At 39.6% G+C, this 13,962-nt stretch overlaps 1 protein-coding gene and 1 non-coding gene across 3 annotated transcripts in view; one reads left to right on the top strand and one right to left on the bottom strand.

The window, feature by feature from the left end:
• The window catches only part of LOC113250623 (uncharacterized), an 87,366-nt gene that overhangs the window by 56,364 nt on the left and 17,040 nt on the right, over positions 1-13,962 (bottom strand). The window lies entirely within an intron of this gene.
• RFTN2 (raftlin family member 2) overlaps positions 1-13,962 on the top strand; it is a 66,525-nt gene that overhangs the window by 48,844 nt on the left and 3,719 nt on the right. For both annotated transcript variants that reach the window (XM_026492253.4, XM_048213999.2), the window contains one exon: positions 3,645-3,723. In XM_026492253.4, the coding sequence (XP_026348038.1) occupies positions 3,645-3,723 (79 nt within the window). The remainder of the gene's footprint in view (positions 1-3,644; positions 3,724-13,962) is intronic.

The raw sequence follows: 13,962 nt of genomic DNA, 5'->3' as shown, positions 1-13,962 counted from the left end.
TTACTCAGTTAACTTTTTGGATGAAAATTGCTGTAGGGAATAGGAGACACAGGCCCTGTCCTCCGAGCATCCAGGGCATTTGAAACACTCTCTGGTCCTGTAATGACACCATCAGTCAAATCCTTTCAGAATCTGTGTTACAGGGCAAATATTCTATCCCAGCTCAGTAAATAGAATTACCTCAGGAAGGGCACCTGGGTGGCTCAGTTGTTAAGCGTCTGCCTTCGGCTCAGGTCATGATCCCAGGTCCTGGGATCGAGCCCCACATCAGGCTCCCTGCTCAGCGGGAAGCCTGCTTCTCCCTCTCCCACTCCCCCTGCTTGTGTTCCCTCTCTCACTGTCTCTCTCTCTGTCAAATAAATAAAATCTTCAAAAAAAAAAAAAAAAGAATTCCCTCAGGAGCCACTGGAGACTGTGAGGCACTCACCCTGCCAAATAGTTGTCTGTCTGTAAGGCTTCAGACCTCTTTCCCTTAGTTCTACCATGTTTAGATTCTCCAGACCAAAAAGAGTTCCATATCTCACAGATGTTCTGAAAATAACAGGACATATTTTAAATCAGAATGGCCCTGGGGTGCCTGGCTGGCTCAGTTGGAAAAGCATGCAACTCTTGATCTCAGGGTTGTGAGTTCAAGCCTCATATTGGATATAGATTACTGAAATAAATAAAAAAAGAAAATAGAAAAATTAAAAATAAATAAAACTTAAGGTGAAAAAAAAATCAGAATGGCCCTCAGAAAACCAGGGACATAGCAGTCTCAGACATATTTCAAATTGAGGAGCTTGTTCTCAGGACCTCACCAAGAGATGGGAAGATGATGACCTTACCCAGTCTTACCTTGGCTTCTGGAGACTGTGCTAAGATAGTCAGCCTTTGAGAAGCCCTCTCTGCATTTACTGTTTTACCCCATTAGGAAAGGTCGAGAAGCCTGCTCTATTTTTTTTTTTTTTTTAAGATTTTATGTATTTATTTGTCAGAGAAAGAGAGCACAAGCAGAGGGAGCGGCAGGCAGAGGGAGAAGCAGGCTCCCCGCTGAGCAAGGAGACCCTGGAATCATGACCTGAGCCAAAGGCAGGCGCTTAACCCACTGAGCCACCCAAGAGAAGCCTACTCTATGTCAAACATCACATCCCTATGGCATTCAGACTTGCCCCATCCTATAATGGGCTGGAAAGAACCACTCCAGGTCACTCACAATCCCTACCCTGACATTCTCCTTTCTATTCAAGAAGAATAATTCTGCCCTGATCCCTCTTCATCTTTGTATAGTTCTAGGCCTGGTTCCCTCATGGGATTCTCTACCTGAATCACACACTTTGAACATTACCCAGAAACCTCCTCTGTATTCTCGGATACCCTCTCCCTTGACTTTTCTCTCTAGAAGATATTCTAGATTCTTTTTTTTTTTTTAAGATTTTATTTATTTATTGGACAGAGAGAGACACAGTGAGAGAGAGAACACAAGCAGGGGGAGTGGGAGAGGGAGAAGCAGGGAGCCTGATGTGGGGTTCAATCCCAGGACCCTGGGATCATGACCTGAGCTGAAGGCAGACACTTAACGACTGAGCCACCCAGGAGCCCCGATATTCTAGATTCTGAGACATTTCCCTCCCACTTAACTTCACCCTACATTTCATTAAACGAATAGAAAAAGTAGAAGGAAATCATATTTGTTGTACACCTTCTAGTGGCAGGCACAGTGGAGGTCTTCATACACATCAATGTATTTGTCCTTCGCAAAGTCCCTGACAGGAAACAAAAGTCAGAGAATTTACAAACTTTGCTAAAGTCACCAGCTATGAGGTGGTATCATCAGCTATTATGGTAGAGTTGGGATTCAAACCCAGGAATCTTTGGCTCCAAAGCCACTGCCTTTTCCAGCGTATTCTGTACTTCCTAAACACAGACCAGCCCATTCTGTACACTGCTAGTCTCTTCCCTGTATGCCTACGTCATAACCCATGTCTCCTGATGATTGTTCCCAAAAGTTTGTACAGTTGACCCTTGAACAACATGGGTTTGAACTGCACAGGTCCACTTATAAGCAGATTTATTTTGATAAATATAGTACAAAACTGTAAATGTATTTTCTCTTCCTTATGATTTTTTCATAACATTTTTCTCTAGCTTAATTTATTCTAAGAATACAGTATATAATACATATAACATACAAAATATGTGTTAGTTAACTGTTTATATATTTGGCAAGGCTTCCAGTCAACAACAGGCTATTAGTAGTTAAGTTTTTGGAGAGTCAGAAGTATATGTGGATTTTTTTTTTTTTTTTTTAAGATTTTAAAGTAATCTCTACCCCCAACCTAGGGCTCAAACTCACAAACCCAAGATCAAGGGTCACATGCTCTACCTACTGAACCAGCCAGGTGCCCCCTATATGTGGATTTTTGACTGTGGTGGGGAGGGCGTTGATGCCCCAACCCCCATGTTGTTCAAGAGTCAATTATACTTCATACCAAGTCTTTTCTTCTAATCAAAGATAAGGTTAAACTAAAATGAGATTAGACTAGAAACATTCTTTTAAAAATAAAAATAAAAAAGAAGCAGTCTCTCATTACCACTTTGGGAGAAATTTTGCTATTCCTCAAAATTCAACAGTATCAGTACGTTTGGGATTTTCAAATGGTGGGGTTGACATATACCACTAAGGCCAGAGTTTCAATGTTGCATTTGTTTTCCAGAAAAAGAGCTCAGCATAAAATGCAGCTAATAGTGAGGTTTTGTTTGGGTTTTTTGCATAATAAAAGTCGTAACTGAGCAACATTAGCTACAGACACTCCTCCCCATAAATCCATGGAGACTGTGAAAAGCATTTCAGAGAAATACAAACCCCAAGTAGTCTTTGGCAAGGGGTAATTTGCCATGATGATAGTTAAATAAGGAGAATACTGAGCAGCTGACTACAAAGAAGCATCTGAAAATGAAACTAGCTGTGGCTCAAGTCCCTCATCTGAAAATGTATATAAAATCTCTCACATGTGGCAGCCTAAATTGTTCTCTTCTTCTTCTGAGGCAAATTTGACAATGCATACCAAGAAGCTTAAATCATACCCTTTTGACCTAATAATCCTACTCCTGAGACTTTATCTTAAGGAAATAAGTCATAAGAATAAGGAAGACTATCCATATTTTACAGCAACATTATTTAAAATTTAGTGGAAAACTGGAAACAACCTAATTTTCCAATAATACAGGAAAGGCTTAATACATTTTAGTATCTTAATTCTTTGAGAGACTGCAGCTATTAAGAATATGATCACAAGTGTACAAACAAGGAAGGGTGTTTAGTGAAAAGCACAGAACACAGAAATGCAAATATGTAGTGTTTATAGAACTGCAGAAATTCACATGTTGATAAAGACTAGGAGGGGGCAAAAAAAAGATAAAAATACTTACATTAGCACATTGAGATTATAAGCTTTAAACAAGTTTTCCTTTGGTAATAACTATATTCAGTTTTTAGGCATTTGTTCTTGTTTTTCCAGCTACAAGTTACATAGAATCATATTTCATGATTATTTTTGGATCAGAAGATTATATTACAAAGGATACATGTGGAATATTCTACCCAAGTATGAAATTGAGAATTACTAATTTGCAAATACTAATGCTATTGTTTTAATTTGCAGTGAAGGGAATTTGGCTACAAAGCAAGTTGTGTTCCTTCAGAGACCAGTTATGTGGAATTCAGCTACTCAAACACCAGAAGTGAGTAAAATTGATGCTTTATTAACTAAATGTTCTATTGAAGCATTTAATCCTTAAATTCTCATTGTAATTCAAAATGCTGAATACAGATGAGGAAATATGGACTTGATATGGAAATAGTCTCTAAACCAACATATAACAACAAAGGAAATGTGTCAGTAACTAGGTGACAGTTCTGAAAGGGATCAAAATATGTTACCCCAAAATTTGTCACGTGGGCAAAGGATTATTTCGAGCTGAAGGCAATTAAGAAACACAGACATAGGAGTAACTTTCCATCCTCCCCCTTTCAGATAAAAAACAGGGCATAAATTTCCCTTTTTAAAGATAACATAGGGTACCCTGGCTGGCGCAGTCGGTAGACCCTTGATCTCGAACTCACTCTGACTCTTGATTTCAGGGTTGTGAGTTCAAGCCTCATGTTGGGTGTAGAGTTTACTTAAAAAATAGAATCTTTAAAAAAAAAAGGTAACGTAAATTTCCATTTGTAAAGTTGTCCCCCTCTCCTGTATTAAGACTAAGAAAAGACTCCTACTAATCACCAGAGATGACTTATTGCTGGAGATGGCACTGACTTGAGTCCACATAAACAAACCTTACTAAAATAACCCTTACCTTCCAGTAGGTTCACCACACACGTACCTTTCCACAATCTGCTGCCCATAGAACCCGTAAGCCCTGTTCCTTTGTCTAGTCACTTTGCTAAAATCATGTATAAGCTCCCATGTCCAACTGTCTCTTTAGGTTTTTTACTTTTTCTCTGTGAAGCCCCCATGGACATCCAAAACAAACCTTTTCTTCTGTTAATCTGTCTTTTGTTAGTTTAATTTGCAGGCCTCAGGTACTGAAATAAGAAGGTAGAGGAAAAGATTTTGTAAGTGTACCTAATATTGCAACACAACATCATTAATCATCAGAAAAATGCAAATCAAAGCCACAATGAGAGATCACCTCACACCAGTCACAATGATTACTATTAAAAAAATAAGAAATAACAAGTACTGGCAAGGATGTGGAGAAAAGGGAATCCTTGTGCACTGTTGGTGGGAATGTAAATTGGTGCAGTCACTATGGAAAACTGTATGGAGATTCCTCAAAGAATTAAAAATAGAATTACCATATGATCCAGTAATTGCACTTCTGGGCAGTTACCGAAAGAATATGAAAACACCAATTTGAAAAGAGATATGCACCCCTATATTTATTGCAGCATTATTTACAATAGCCAAGATATGGAAACAGTCCAAGTGTCCATCAATACATGAATGGATAAAGAGGTTGTGGTGTATAGATATATGGATATAGATATATCTATATGTATATAAATAAATACTAGTCAGCCATAAAAAAGAATTAAGTCTTGATATTAGCAACAACATGGATAAATCTAGAGGGTATAATGCTAAGTAAGTCAGACAGAGAAAGACAAGTACCATATTATTTCAGTCATATGTGGAATTTAAGAAACAAAAGAGATGAACAAAGAAAAAAGAGACCAAAAAAACCCAGACTCTTAAATATAGAGAACAAACTGGTAGTTATCAGAGGAGAGGTGGGTGGGGAGATGGATAAAATAGGTGAAGGGGATTAAGAGTACACTTATCTTAATGAACACTGAGTAATATATACAATTATTGAATCACTATTTGTACACCTGAGACTAATATAGCACTGTATATTACTTATACTACAATTTAAAAATAATAATAATAAAAAATAAAAAGATTACAGATTATATGATATTCTCAAAATGATAAAACTATAGTGTGGAGAACAGATCAGTAGTTCCTAGCAATTAGGGGTTTGGGGAAGGGAAGTAATAAAGGGATCGCATGGGGGGTTTCAGGAGAGATAACAGAACTGTTCTGTGTCCAGTTGTGGTTACGCAAAACTATACATGGCTGTGGTAATTCATAGAACTATATATTTCTAGTATATAATAATCTAAAAATGAAAAGATTGCTTTATAAATCACATAGACTACATTTTTTATGTCTTTGTCCTTCATTAAATACTGTCCTTGGTAGAAACCAAAAGAACAGAACAGATCAACAAAACTAGGAGCTCGTTCTTTGAAAGAATTAATAAGATTGATAAACCCTTGGTCAGACTTATCAAAAAGAAAAGAGAAAGGACCCAAATAAATAAAATCATAAACGAAAGAGGAGAGATCACAACCAACACCGAAGAAATACAATTATAAGAACATATGATGAGCAACTATATGCCAACCAATTAGGCAATTTGGAAGAAGTGGATGCATTCCTAGAGACATATAAACTACCAAAACTGAAACAGGAAGACATAGAAAACCTGAACAGACCCATAACCAGCAAGGAAATTGAAGCAGTAATCAAAAATCTCCCAACAAGGGGCGCCTGGGTGGCACAGCGGTTAAGCGTCTGCCTTCGGATCAGGGCGTGATCCCGGCGTTGTGGGATCGAGCCCCACATCAGGCTCTTCTGCTGGGAGCCTGCTTCTTCCTCTCCCGCCCCCCCTGCTTGTGTTTCCTCTCTCGCTGGCTGTCTCTATCTCTGTCAAATAAATAAATAAAATCTTTAAAAAAAAAAAAAAATCTCCCAACAAACAAGAGCCCAGGGCCGGATGGCTTCCCAGGAATTCTACCATGCATTTAAAGAAGAATACGTACCTATTCTTCTGAAGCGGTTTCAAAAAATAGAAATGGAAGGAAAACTTCCCAACTCTTTCTATGAGGCCAGCATGACCTTGATCCCAAAACCAGACAAAGATCCCACCAAAAAGGAGAATTAACAGATCATTAACAGACTGATGAACATGATGCAAAAATTCTCACCAAGATACTTGCCAACAGGATCCAACATTACATTAAAGGGACGATTCACCACAACCTAGTGGGATTTATTCCTGGGCTGCAAGGGTGGTTCAACAGGCGCAAGTCAATGTGATATATACTACACTAATAAAAGAAAGGACAAGAACCATATGATCCTCTCAATAGATGCAGAAAAAGCATTTAACAAAGTACAGCATCCTTTCTTGATTAAAACTCTGCACAGTGTAGGGATAGAGGGAACATACCTCAATATCATAAAAGCCATCGCCAAAAAGCCCACAGTGAATATCATTCTCAATGGGGAAAAACTGACAGCTTTTCCCCTAAGGTCAGGAACACAGCAAGGATGTCCACTATCACCACTGCTGTTCAACACAGCACTAGAAGTCCTAGTCTCAGCAATCAGACAACAAAAACAAAGAGCATCTGGATCCGCAAAGAAAAAGTCAACTCCCACTCTTCGCAGATGACATGAAACTCTATGTGGAAAACCCAAAAGACTCTCCCCCAAAATTGCTAGAACTCATACTCAGGAATTCAGCAAAGTGGCAGGATATAAAATCAATGCACAGAAATCATTTACATTTCTTTTTTTTTTTTTTAAGATTTTATTTATTTATTTGACAGAGATAGAGACAGCCAGAGCGAGAGGGAACACAAGCAGAGGGAGTGGGAGAGGAAGAAGCAGGCTCATAGCAGAGGAGCCTGATGTGGGGCTCGATCCCATAACGCCAGGATCACGCCCTGAGCCAAAGGCAGACACTTAACCGCTGCACCACCCAGGCGCCCCAGAAATCATTTACATTTCTATACACTGACAATGAGACAGAAGAAAGAGAAATTAAGAAGTCGATACCATTTACAATTGCACCCAAAACCATAAGGTACCTAGGAATAAACCTAACCAAAGAGGCAAAGGATCTGTACTCAGAAAACTATAGAGGGATGCCTGGGTGACTCAGTCAGTTAAGCGTCTGGCTTAGGCTCAGGTCATGATCCCAGGGTCCTGGGATGAAGTCCCACAATGGGCTCCTTGCTCAGCAAGAAGCCTGCTTCTCCACCTGCCTGCCGCTCCCCCTGCTTGTGCTCTCTCTCTCTCTCTGACAAATAAATAAAATCAGAAAGGAAGGAAGGAAGGAAGGAAGGAAGGAAGGAAGGAAGGAAGGAAGAAGGAAGGAAGGAAGGAAGGAAGGAAGGAAGGAAGGAAGGAAGGAAGGAAGGAAGGAAGGAAAGAGAGAGAGAGGAAGGAAGGAAGGAAGGAAGGAAGGAAGGAAGGAAGGAAGGAAGAAAAAGAAAGAAAGAAAGAAAGAAAGAAAGAAAGAAAGAAAGAAAGAAAGAAAGGAAGAAAGAAAGAAAGAAAATGGTAGAACACTCATGAAAGAAATTGAGGAAGACACAAAGAAATGGAAAAACATTCTATGCTCATGGCTTGGAAGAAAAATATTGTTAAAATGTCTAGGCTACTTAGAGCAATCTATACATTCAATGCAATCCCTGTCAAAATACCATCAACATTTTTCACAGAACTGGAACAAGCAATCCTAAAATTTGTATGGGACCAGAAAAGAACTCAAATAGCCAAAGGAATGTTGAAAAAGAAAACCAAAGCTGGTGACATCACAATTCCGGACTTCAAGCTCTATGACAAAGCTATAATCATCAAGACAGTATGGTACTGGCACAAAAACAGACACATAGATCAATGGAACAGAACAGAGAAGCCAGAAATGGACCCTCAACTCTATGGCAACTCATCTTCCACAAAGTAGGAAAGAATATCCAATGGAAAATTGACAGTCTCTTCAACAAATGGTGTTGGGAAGCTTGGACAGCCACATGCAGAAGAATGAAACTGAACCATTTTCTTACACCATACACAAAAATAGGCTCAAAATGCATGAATGACCTAAATGTGAGACAGGAATCCATCAAAATCCTGGAGGAGAACGCAGGCAGCAATCACTGCAACCTCAGGCCCAACAACTTCTTGCTAGACACGTCTCCAAAGGCAAGGGAAACAAAGGCAAAAATGAACTGTTGGGACTTCATCAAGATAAAAAGCTTTTGCACAGCAAAGGAAACAGTCAACAAAACTGAAAGGCAACCCATAGAATGGGAGAAGATATTTGCAAATGTCTTATCAGATAAAAGGCTAGTATCCAAAATCTATAAAGAACTTATCAAACTCAACACCCAAAGAACAAATAATCTAGTCAAGAAATGGGCAAAAGACATGAACAGACATTTCTCCAAAGAAGATATCCAAATGGCCAACAGACAAAAATGCAAATCAAAACCACAATGAGATACCACCTCACATCAGTCAGAATGGCTAAAATTAACAACTCAGGAAACAACAAATGTTGCTGAGGATGCCGATAAAGGGGAGCCCTCTTACACTGTTGGTGGGAATGCAAGCTGGTGTAGCCACTCTAGAAAACAATATGGAGGTTCCTTAAAAAGTTGAAAATAGAGCTACCCTAAAACCCAGCAATTGCACTACCAGGTATTTACCCCAAAGATAAAAATGTAGTGTTCTGAAGGGGCATCTGCATTCCAGTGTTTATAGCAGCAATGTCCACAATAGCCAAACTATGGAAAGAGCCCAGATGTTCACTGACAGATGAATGGATAAAGAAAATATGGTGTATATATATACAATGGATACTACTCAGCCATCAAAAAAATGAAATCTTGCCATGTGCAATGACATGGATGGAGCTACAGAGTATCACGCTAAGTGAAAATAAGCCAGTCTCAGGGCGCCTGGGTGGCACAGCAGTTAAGCGTCTGCCTTTGGCTCAGGGCGTGATCCTGGCATTATGGGATCGAGCCCCACATCAGGCTCTTCCGCTATGAGCCTGCTTCTTCCTCTCCCACTCCCCCTGCTTGTGTTACCTCTCTCGCTGCTGTCTCTATCTCTGTCAAATAAATAAATAAAATCTTTAAAAAAGAAAAGAAAAGAAGCCAGTCAGAGAAAGACAATTATCATATGATCTCACTCACTTGGAATTTAAGAAACAAAACAGAGGATCACAGGGGAAGAGAGGGAAAAATAAAACAAGTCAGAGAGGGAGACAAACCATTGGAGACTCTTAATCATAGGAAACAGCATTGCTGGAGGGGAGGGGGTTGGAGGGATGGAGTAATTGGGTGATGGACATTAAGGAGGGCACGTGATATAATGACACTGGTTATTTTATAAACTAATGAATCACTGAATTCTACCTCTGAAACTAATAATACATTAAATGTAAATTAATTGAATTTAAAAAAAACAATAAATCTTGCTCAAAAAAAAAAAAAAGAACTGTCCTTGGGTAATGAAATTCTCATGAAGTAAAGGGTTAAAGCAGTGTCCTTTCTATCTTGTTCCTTTTATCTATTCTTATTTTTCTTTCTTTTGGAGGGACGCCTCTAAATGAATTCAAGGATGTGACATTCAGTAGGATAAGAGATTCCAACCAGGATTTTATCTCCATCTATAAATGTTCTCAACTTTCTCTTCCAAGATCTTTTCTTCTAAGATCTCTGGAATTCAAAAAAGAATTCCAAGATTCCTTTTTGTTTCTTTTGAAGACTCAAAACTAATCAAATTTTTTTATTACCTTCTCTATTTCAATTAAATTCTTCAGCCCATTTCCCTTTGATAATTATTTAAAAGAAATAAAGTTCATTTAAAAGTATTTAGTTTCCACTAACTCACCATTCAGTGGTGTTTTTAGGAGTAGAAAACAAAACATGAAAAGGATTCCAGGGGATGGGGTGCATGTGTGTGTGTGCGCGCACGCTCACATGTGCACGCACCCACATGCACACACAGTTTCTGCCACACTCTCCAGTCCTCATATTCTCATCTATAAAGTTTGGACAATGTTAGTACTTACCACAGGGTTGTGAGGAGGACTCAGTTAGAATACATGTAGAGGGCTTAACACAGTGCCTGGTCATATGAAATGTTGCTTTTGTTTTCAATAGGAATGTTTTTCTTTCAATGCTAGATGATTAAACACTACAATAACTCTACGGAGAAATTGAAGAAGAATCTAGAAATTCCTAATGACCATCCATTTTCTCCAGCTAAAAATTACCTTCAGCTAGTATGCAGGAATGTAGTGTATTAGTGTTTTTTGATTATCCAAAAAACATATATATGTGTATGTATATATATATATATATATATATATATGGCAAAATATTAACAAGTTTAGAATTAGGTAATGAGTATATGGTGTCTGTTGTACTATCCTTTAAACTTTCTGTCTACTTGAAATTTTTCATAATTAGAAAGTTGGGGGAAATTAAGCTAAAAAGCATTAGTCATCAATAATTTTTTCATTAGTTATTAATTAGTAACTAATTAATTACTAAGATGCTACACCAAAAAGGCTCTTAAGGAATGACTTAAATACAACAGAAGGGTCTCTCTTGTAATCGTCTAAAGATGGGGAGGCCCTCTAGGGTGGGGCAAGGCTCTGCTTCACGACTGGTCAGCTCTGCTGCCCTCAGTATTTGGCTTTCGCCCCTGGACCCAGGGCTGCTGTCACATTTGTTGCTATGCCCAGCCAGCAAGAAGCAGGAAAGAGGAATTCCAGGCATGCTTCAAAGTCACATATTTCTTCTCGCATCCCATTGACCACAAGTGTCTGCGAGGGAGGCTGGGATATGCCATCTGGGCAACCACGTGGCTGGTGCCAGCGTGAAATAGCACATGGCCAGCTAAAAATCGCAAGCCATTGACAGGGAGTTTTGTTATTGAAAGAAAGATGGAGAATATAGGGAGACAGGAGTTTAAAGTTAATGGTTCCAATTTTAATTTACTTTTCTTCTTTAGAGTCGTTTTACATTCAAATAATATTCTTGTCTTTAAAATATATCTCCAAGTGAATGATTTCAGGAGGCAAAGGCTTCTCGGGCACATCTGTTGAATCATTTCTCTAACACAAACTAAGAAGCAAAGAAGCAGCAGCCAGAAAAATGTTCTAAATTAGATCTTTTCCAAAGTAGCTATCATAAAATCATACGAATACTAAGAAATATTTAATGTACACATTAACTTCTTTCTTTACCTTCCAGTGAGACAATTATTAAACTGTGTTCTTCCTTTTTCAGTCATTTGAAGTTGATGTGAAATTACTTAAAAATCATAAAGGTCATACTTTACTCATTAACTGTTAATATCCTCGACTGAAGTCCGTGTGAAATCAAATCAGCTACTACTGTAAGCTGAGGATGTTGAGTATCTCAAGGAGCATTAAGTAAAAATCAAGATAAAGGCATTTTGCTTTTATATTTAGTGAGGTTCTTCATCTAGGGAATGCTTTCCACCCAAAGCAAATGGGCTTTTTCCTGGTGTGAGCAGAAGAGGAAGAATGGTCCCTGCTGCCACAGGGCAAGGTTCAGAATGGAGGGGCGCCCGGGTGGCTCAGTCGTTAAGCGTCTGCCTTCGGCTCAGGGCGTGATCCTGGCGTTACGGGATCGAGCCCCACATCAGGCTCTTCCGCTGGGAGCCTGCTTCTTCCTCTCTCACTCCACCTGCTTGTGTTCCCTCTCTAGCTGGCTGTCTCTCTCTGTCAAATAAATAAAAAAAATCTTAAAAAAAAAAAAAAAGGTTCAGACTGGAGAACAGCTCTTTTCTAGGAGACCCATGCTATTACCTTATTGGTGTCCGTCCCTTACACCCCCAGGGAGGGACAGCCTATGTATGTAAGAGAGGTTATTGGCTTCTAGGTGGGAAGGATACTGGCATAGCTTATAACATCAAAAAAGAGCGAAAAGAACCCTCAGGTAACGACACCAGAGATTCAAGGTTGCCAGGACATTCTCTTTCATCTGTTTGTCTCAGCTTCTATGTGCATATGTGCAGCGGGCTTCTAATAAGGTGAGTGTGACCACCTCATCCAAAGAGCTGCTTATGGGGCGCCTGGGTGGCTCAGCCGTTAAGCATCTGCCTTTGGCTCTGGTCATGATCCCAGGGTTCTGGGATTGAGCCCCACATCTGGCTGCGTGCTCGTCAGGAAGCCTGCTTCTCCCTCTCACACTCCCCTTGCTTGTGTTCCTTCTCTCGCTGTTTCTGTCTGTCAAATAAATTAAATCTTAAAAAAAAAAAAAAAAAGAGCTCCTTTGGGTGACTGGGTGCTTCAGTCATTTAAGCATCCAACTCTTGATTTTGGCTCAGGTCATAAGTTCAGGGTTCTGAGACTGAGCCCCGCATTGGGCTCTGTGCTGGGCATGGGGCTTGTTTAAGACGCTCTCTCTCGGAGCACCTGGGTGGTTCAGTTGGTTAAGCGTCTGCCTTCAGCTCAGGTCATGATCTCAGGGTCCTGTGATCGAGTCGAGTCCCATGTTGGGCTCCCATCTCAGCAGGGAGTCTGCGTCTTCCTCTGCCTCTCCACCCTGCTTGTGCTCTCTCTCACTCTCAAATAAATAAATAAAATCTTTAAGGAAAAAGATTCTCTCTCTCCCTCTCCCTCTGCCCTTCCCCACCCCCCCCTCTTAAAAAAGAAAGAGCTTCTTTATCCTACAGTCCATATGGCAATCCCAGGGAAGGACCCTAGCTGGCTCTGATTAGGCCACATGCCCACACAGCAGCAGAGAAGAAAGTGGATAGGGAAGCTGGCTAGAAAGGTCGTCCACTACACCCTTTTCCTTCCCAGACTTGAGTGATTTTGACAAGCCCAAGCTGGGATGACCCAGGAACAAGTTCTATGAGCAAACAGGGGTGGTATCTCTCCACATTTCAAAACCTCTAACTCTTCCAAGCGGTACTAGAGTTACACTTCAGCTTGCAGTGGCTTCCTTATCCTCCCCCAAGCCTGAGACACATAAGGAAGAGAAGTCCTGAATGTCAACTCCACGTTTTTACTGCTTTATAAAACGTATTTTTTTAAGCTCTTCTTCTACTCTGTCCATCATTAACACTTTCCAAGACAACACTATGTCTTACGATTGCTGGTTTCATTATTTCCTTTTTGTTTTTAAGACACTGACAGTGAAAAATGGAAGCCAGAATGGTAGGATACCCTAAATTCAACTGACTGGTCACTGAGTCTCATGTATTTGAAATGGGTCACTCATTTTTAGCAAATGAGAATGATTCTCAAAATTAATATATTTTATCAAGAATGGCATTAGATCTGCATCCAGATCTTGGTATAATTTCCTCCAATTTTATAGTGACATGATCAGAAAAAACCGAGAAGATATATGAATAAGCCTGGCCATGTATCATGGAAAAGTCTCCTTACTGACACAGAGAAATATTCAAAATAGAGGGCTAAGTAGAAAAGTGCACTGTACACATCTATGTGTGCATATGCAAATACACGCATATTTAGGGAAAGAAACACTGTAAAATATGCCAAATTTTAACAGTGGTATCTCTGCAGGATAGGATTGTGGATGGGTTTTGCTTTTTTGTTTTT

This window comes from Ursus arctos, unplaced genomic scaffold (assembly GCF_023065955.2).
Source record: "Ursus arctos isolate Adak ecotype North America unplaced genomic scaffold, UrsArc2.0 scaffold_1, whole genome shotgun sequence".
Lineage (NCBI taxonomy): Eukaryota > Metazoa > Chordata > Mammalia > Carnivora > Ursidae > Ursus > Ursus arctos.
This window is presented reverse-complemented; position numbering and strand designations above follow the sequence as displayed.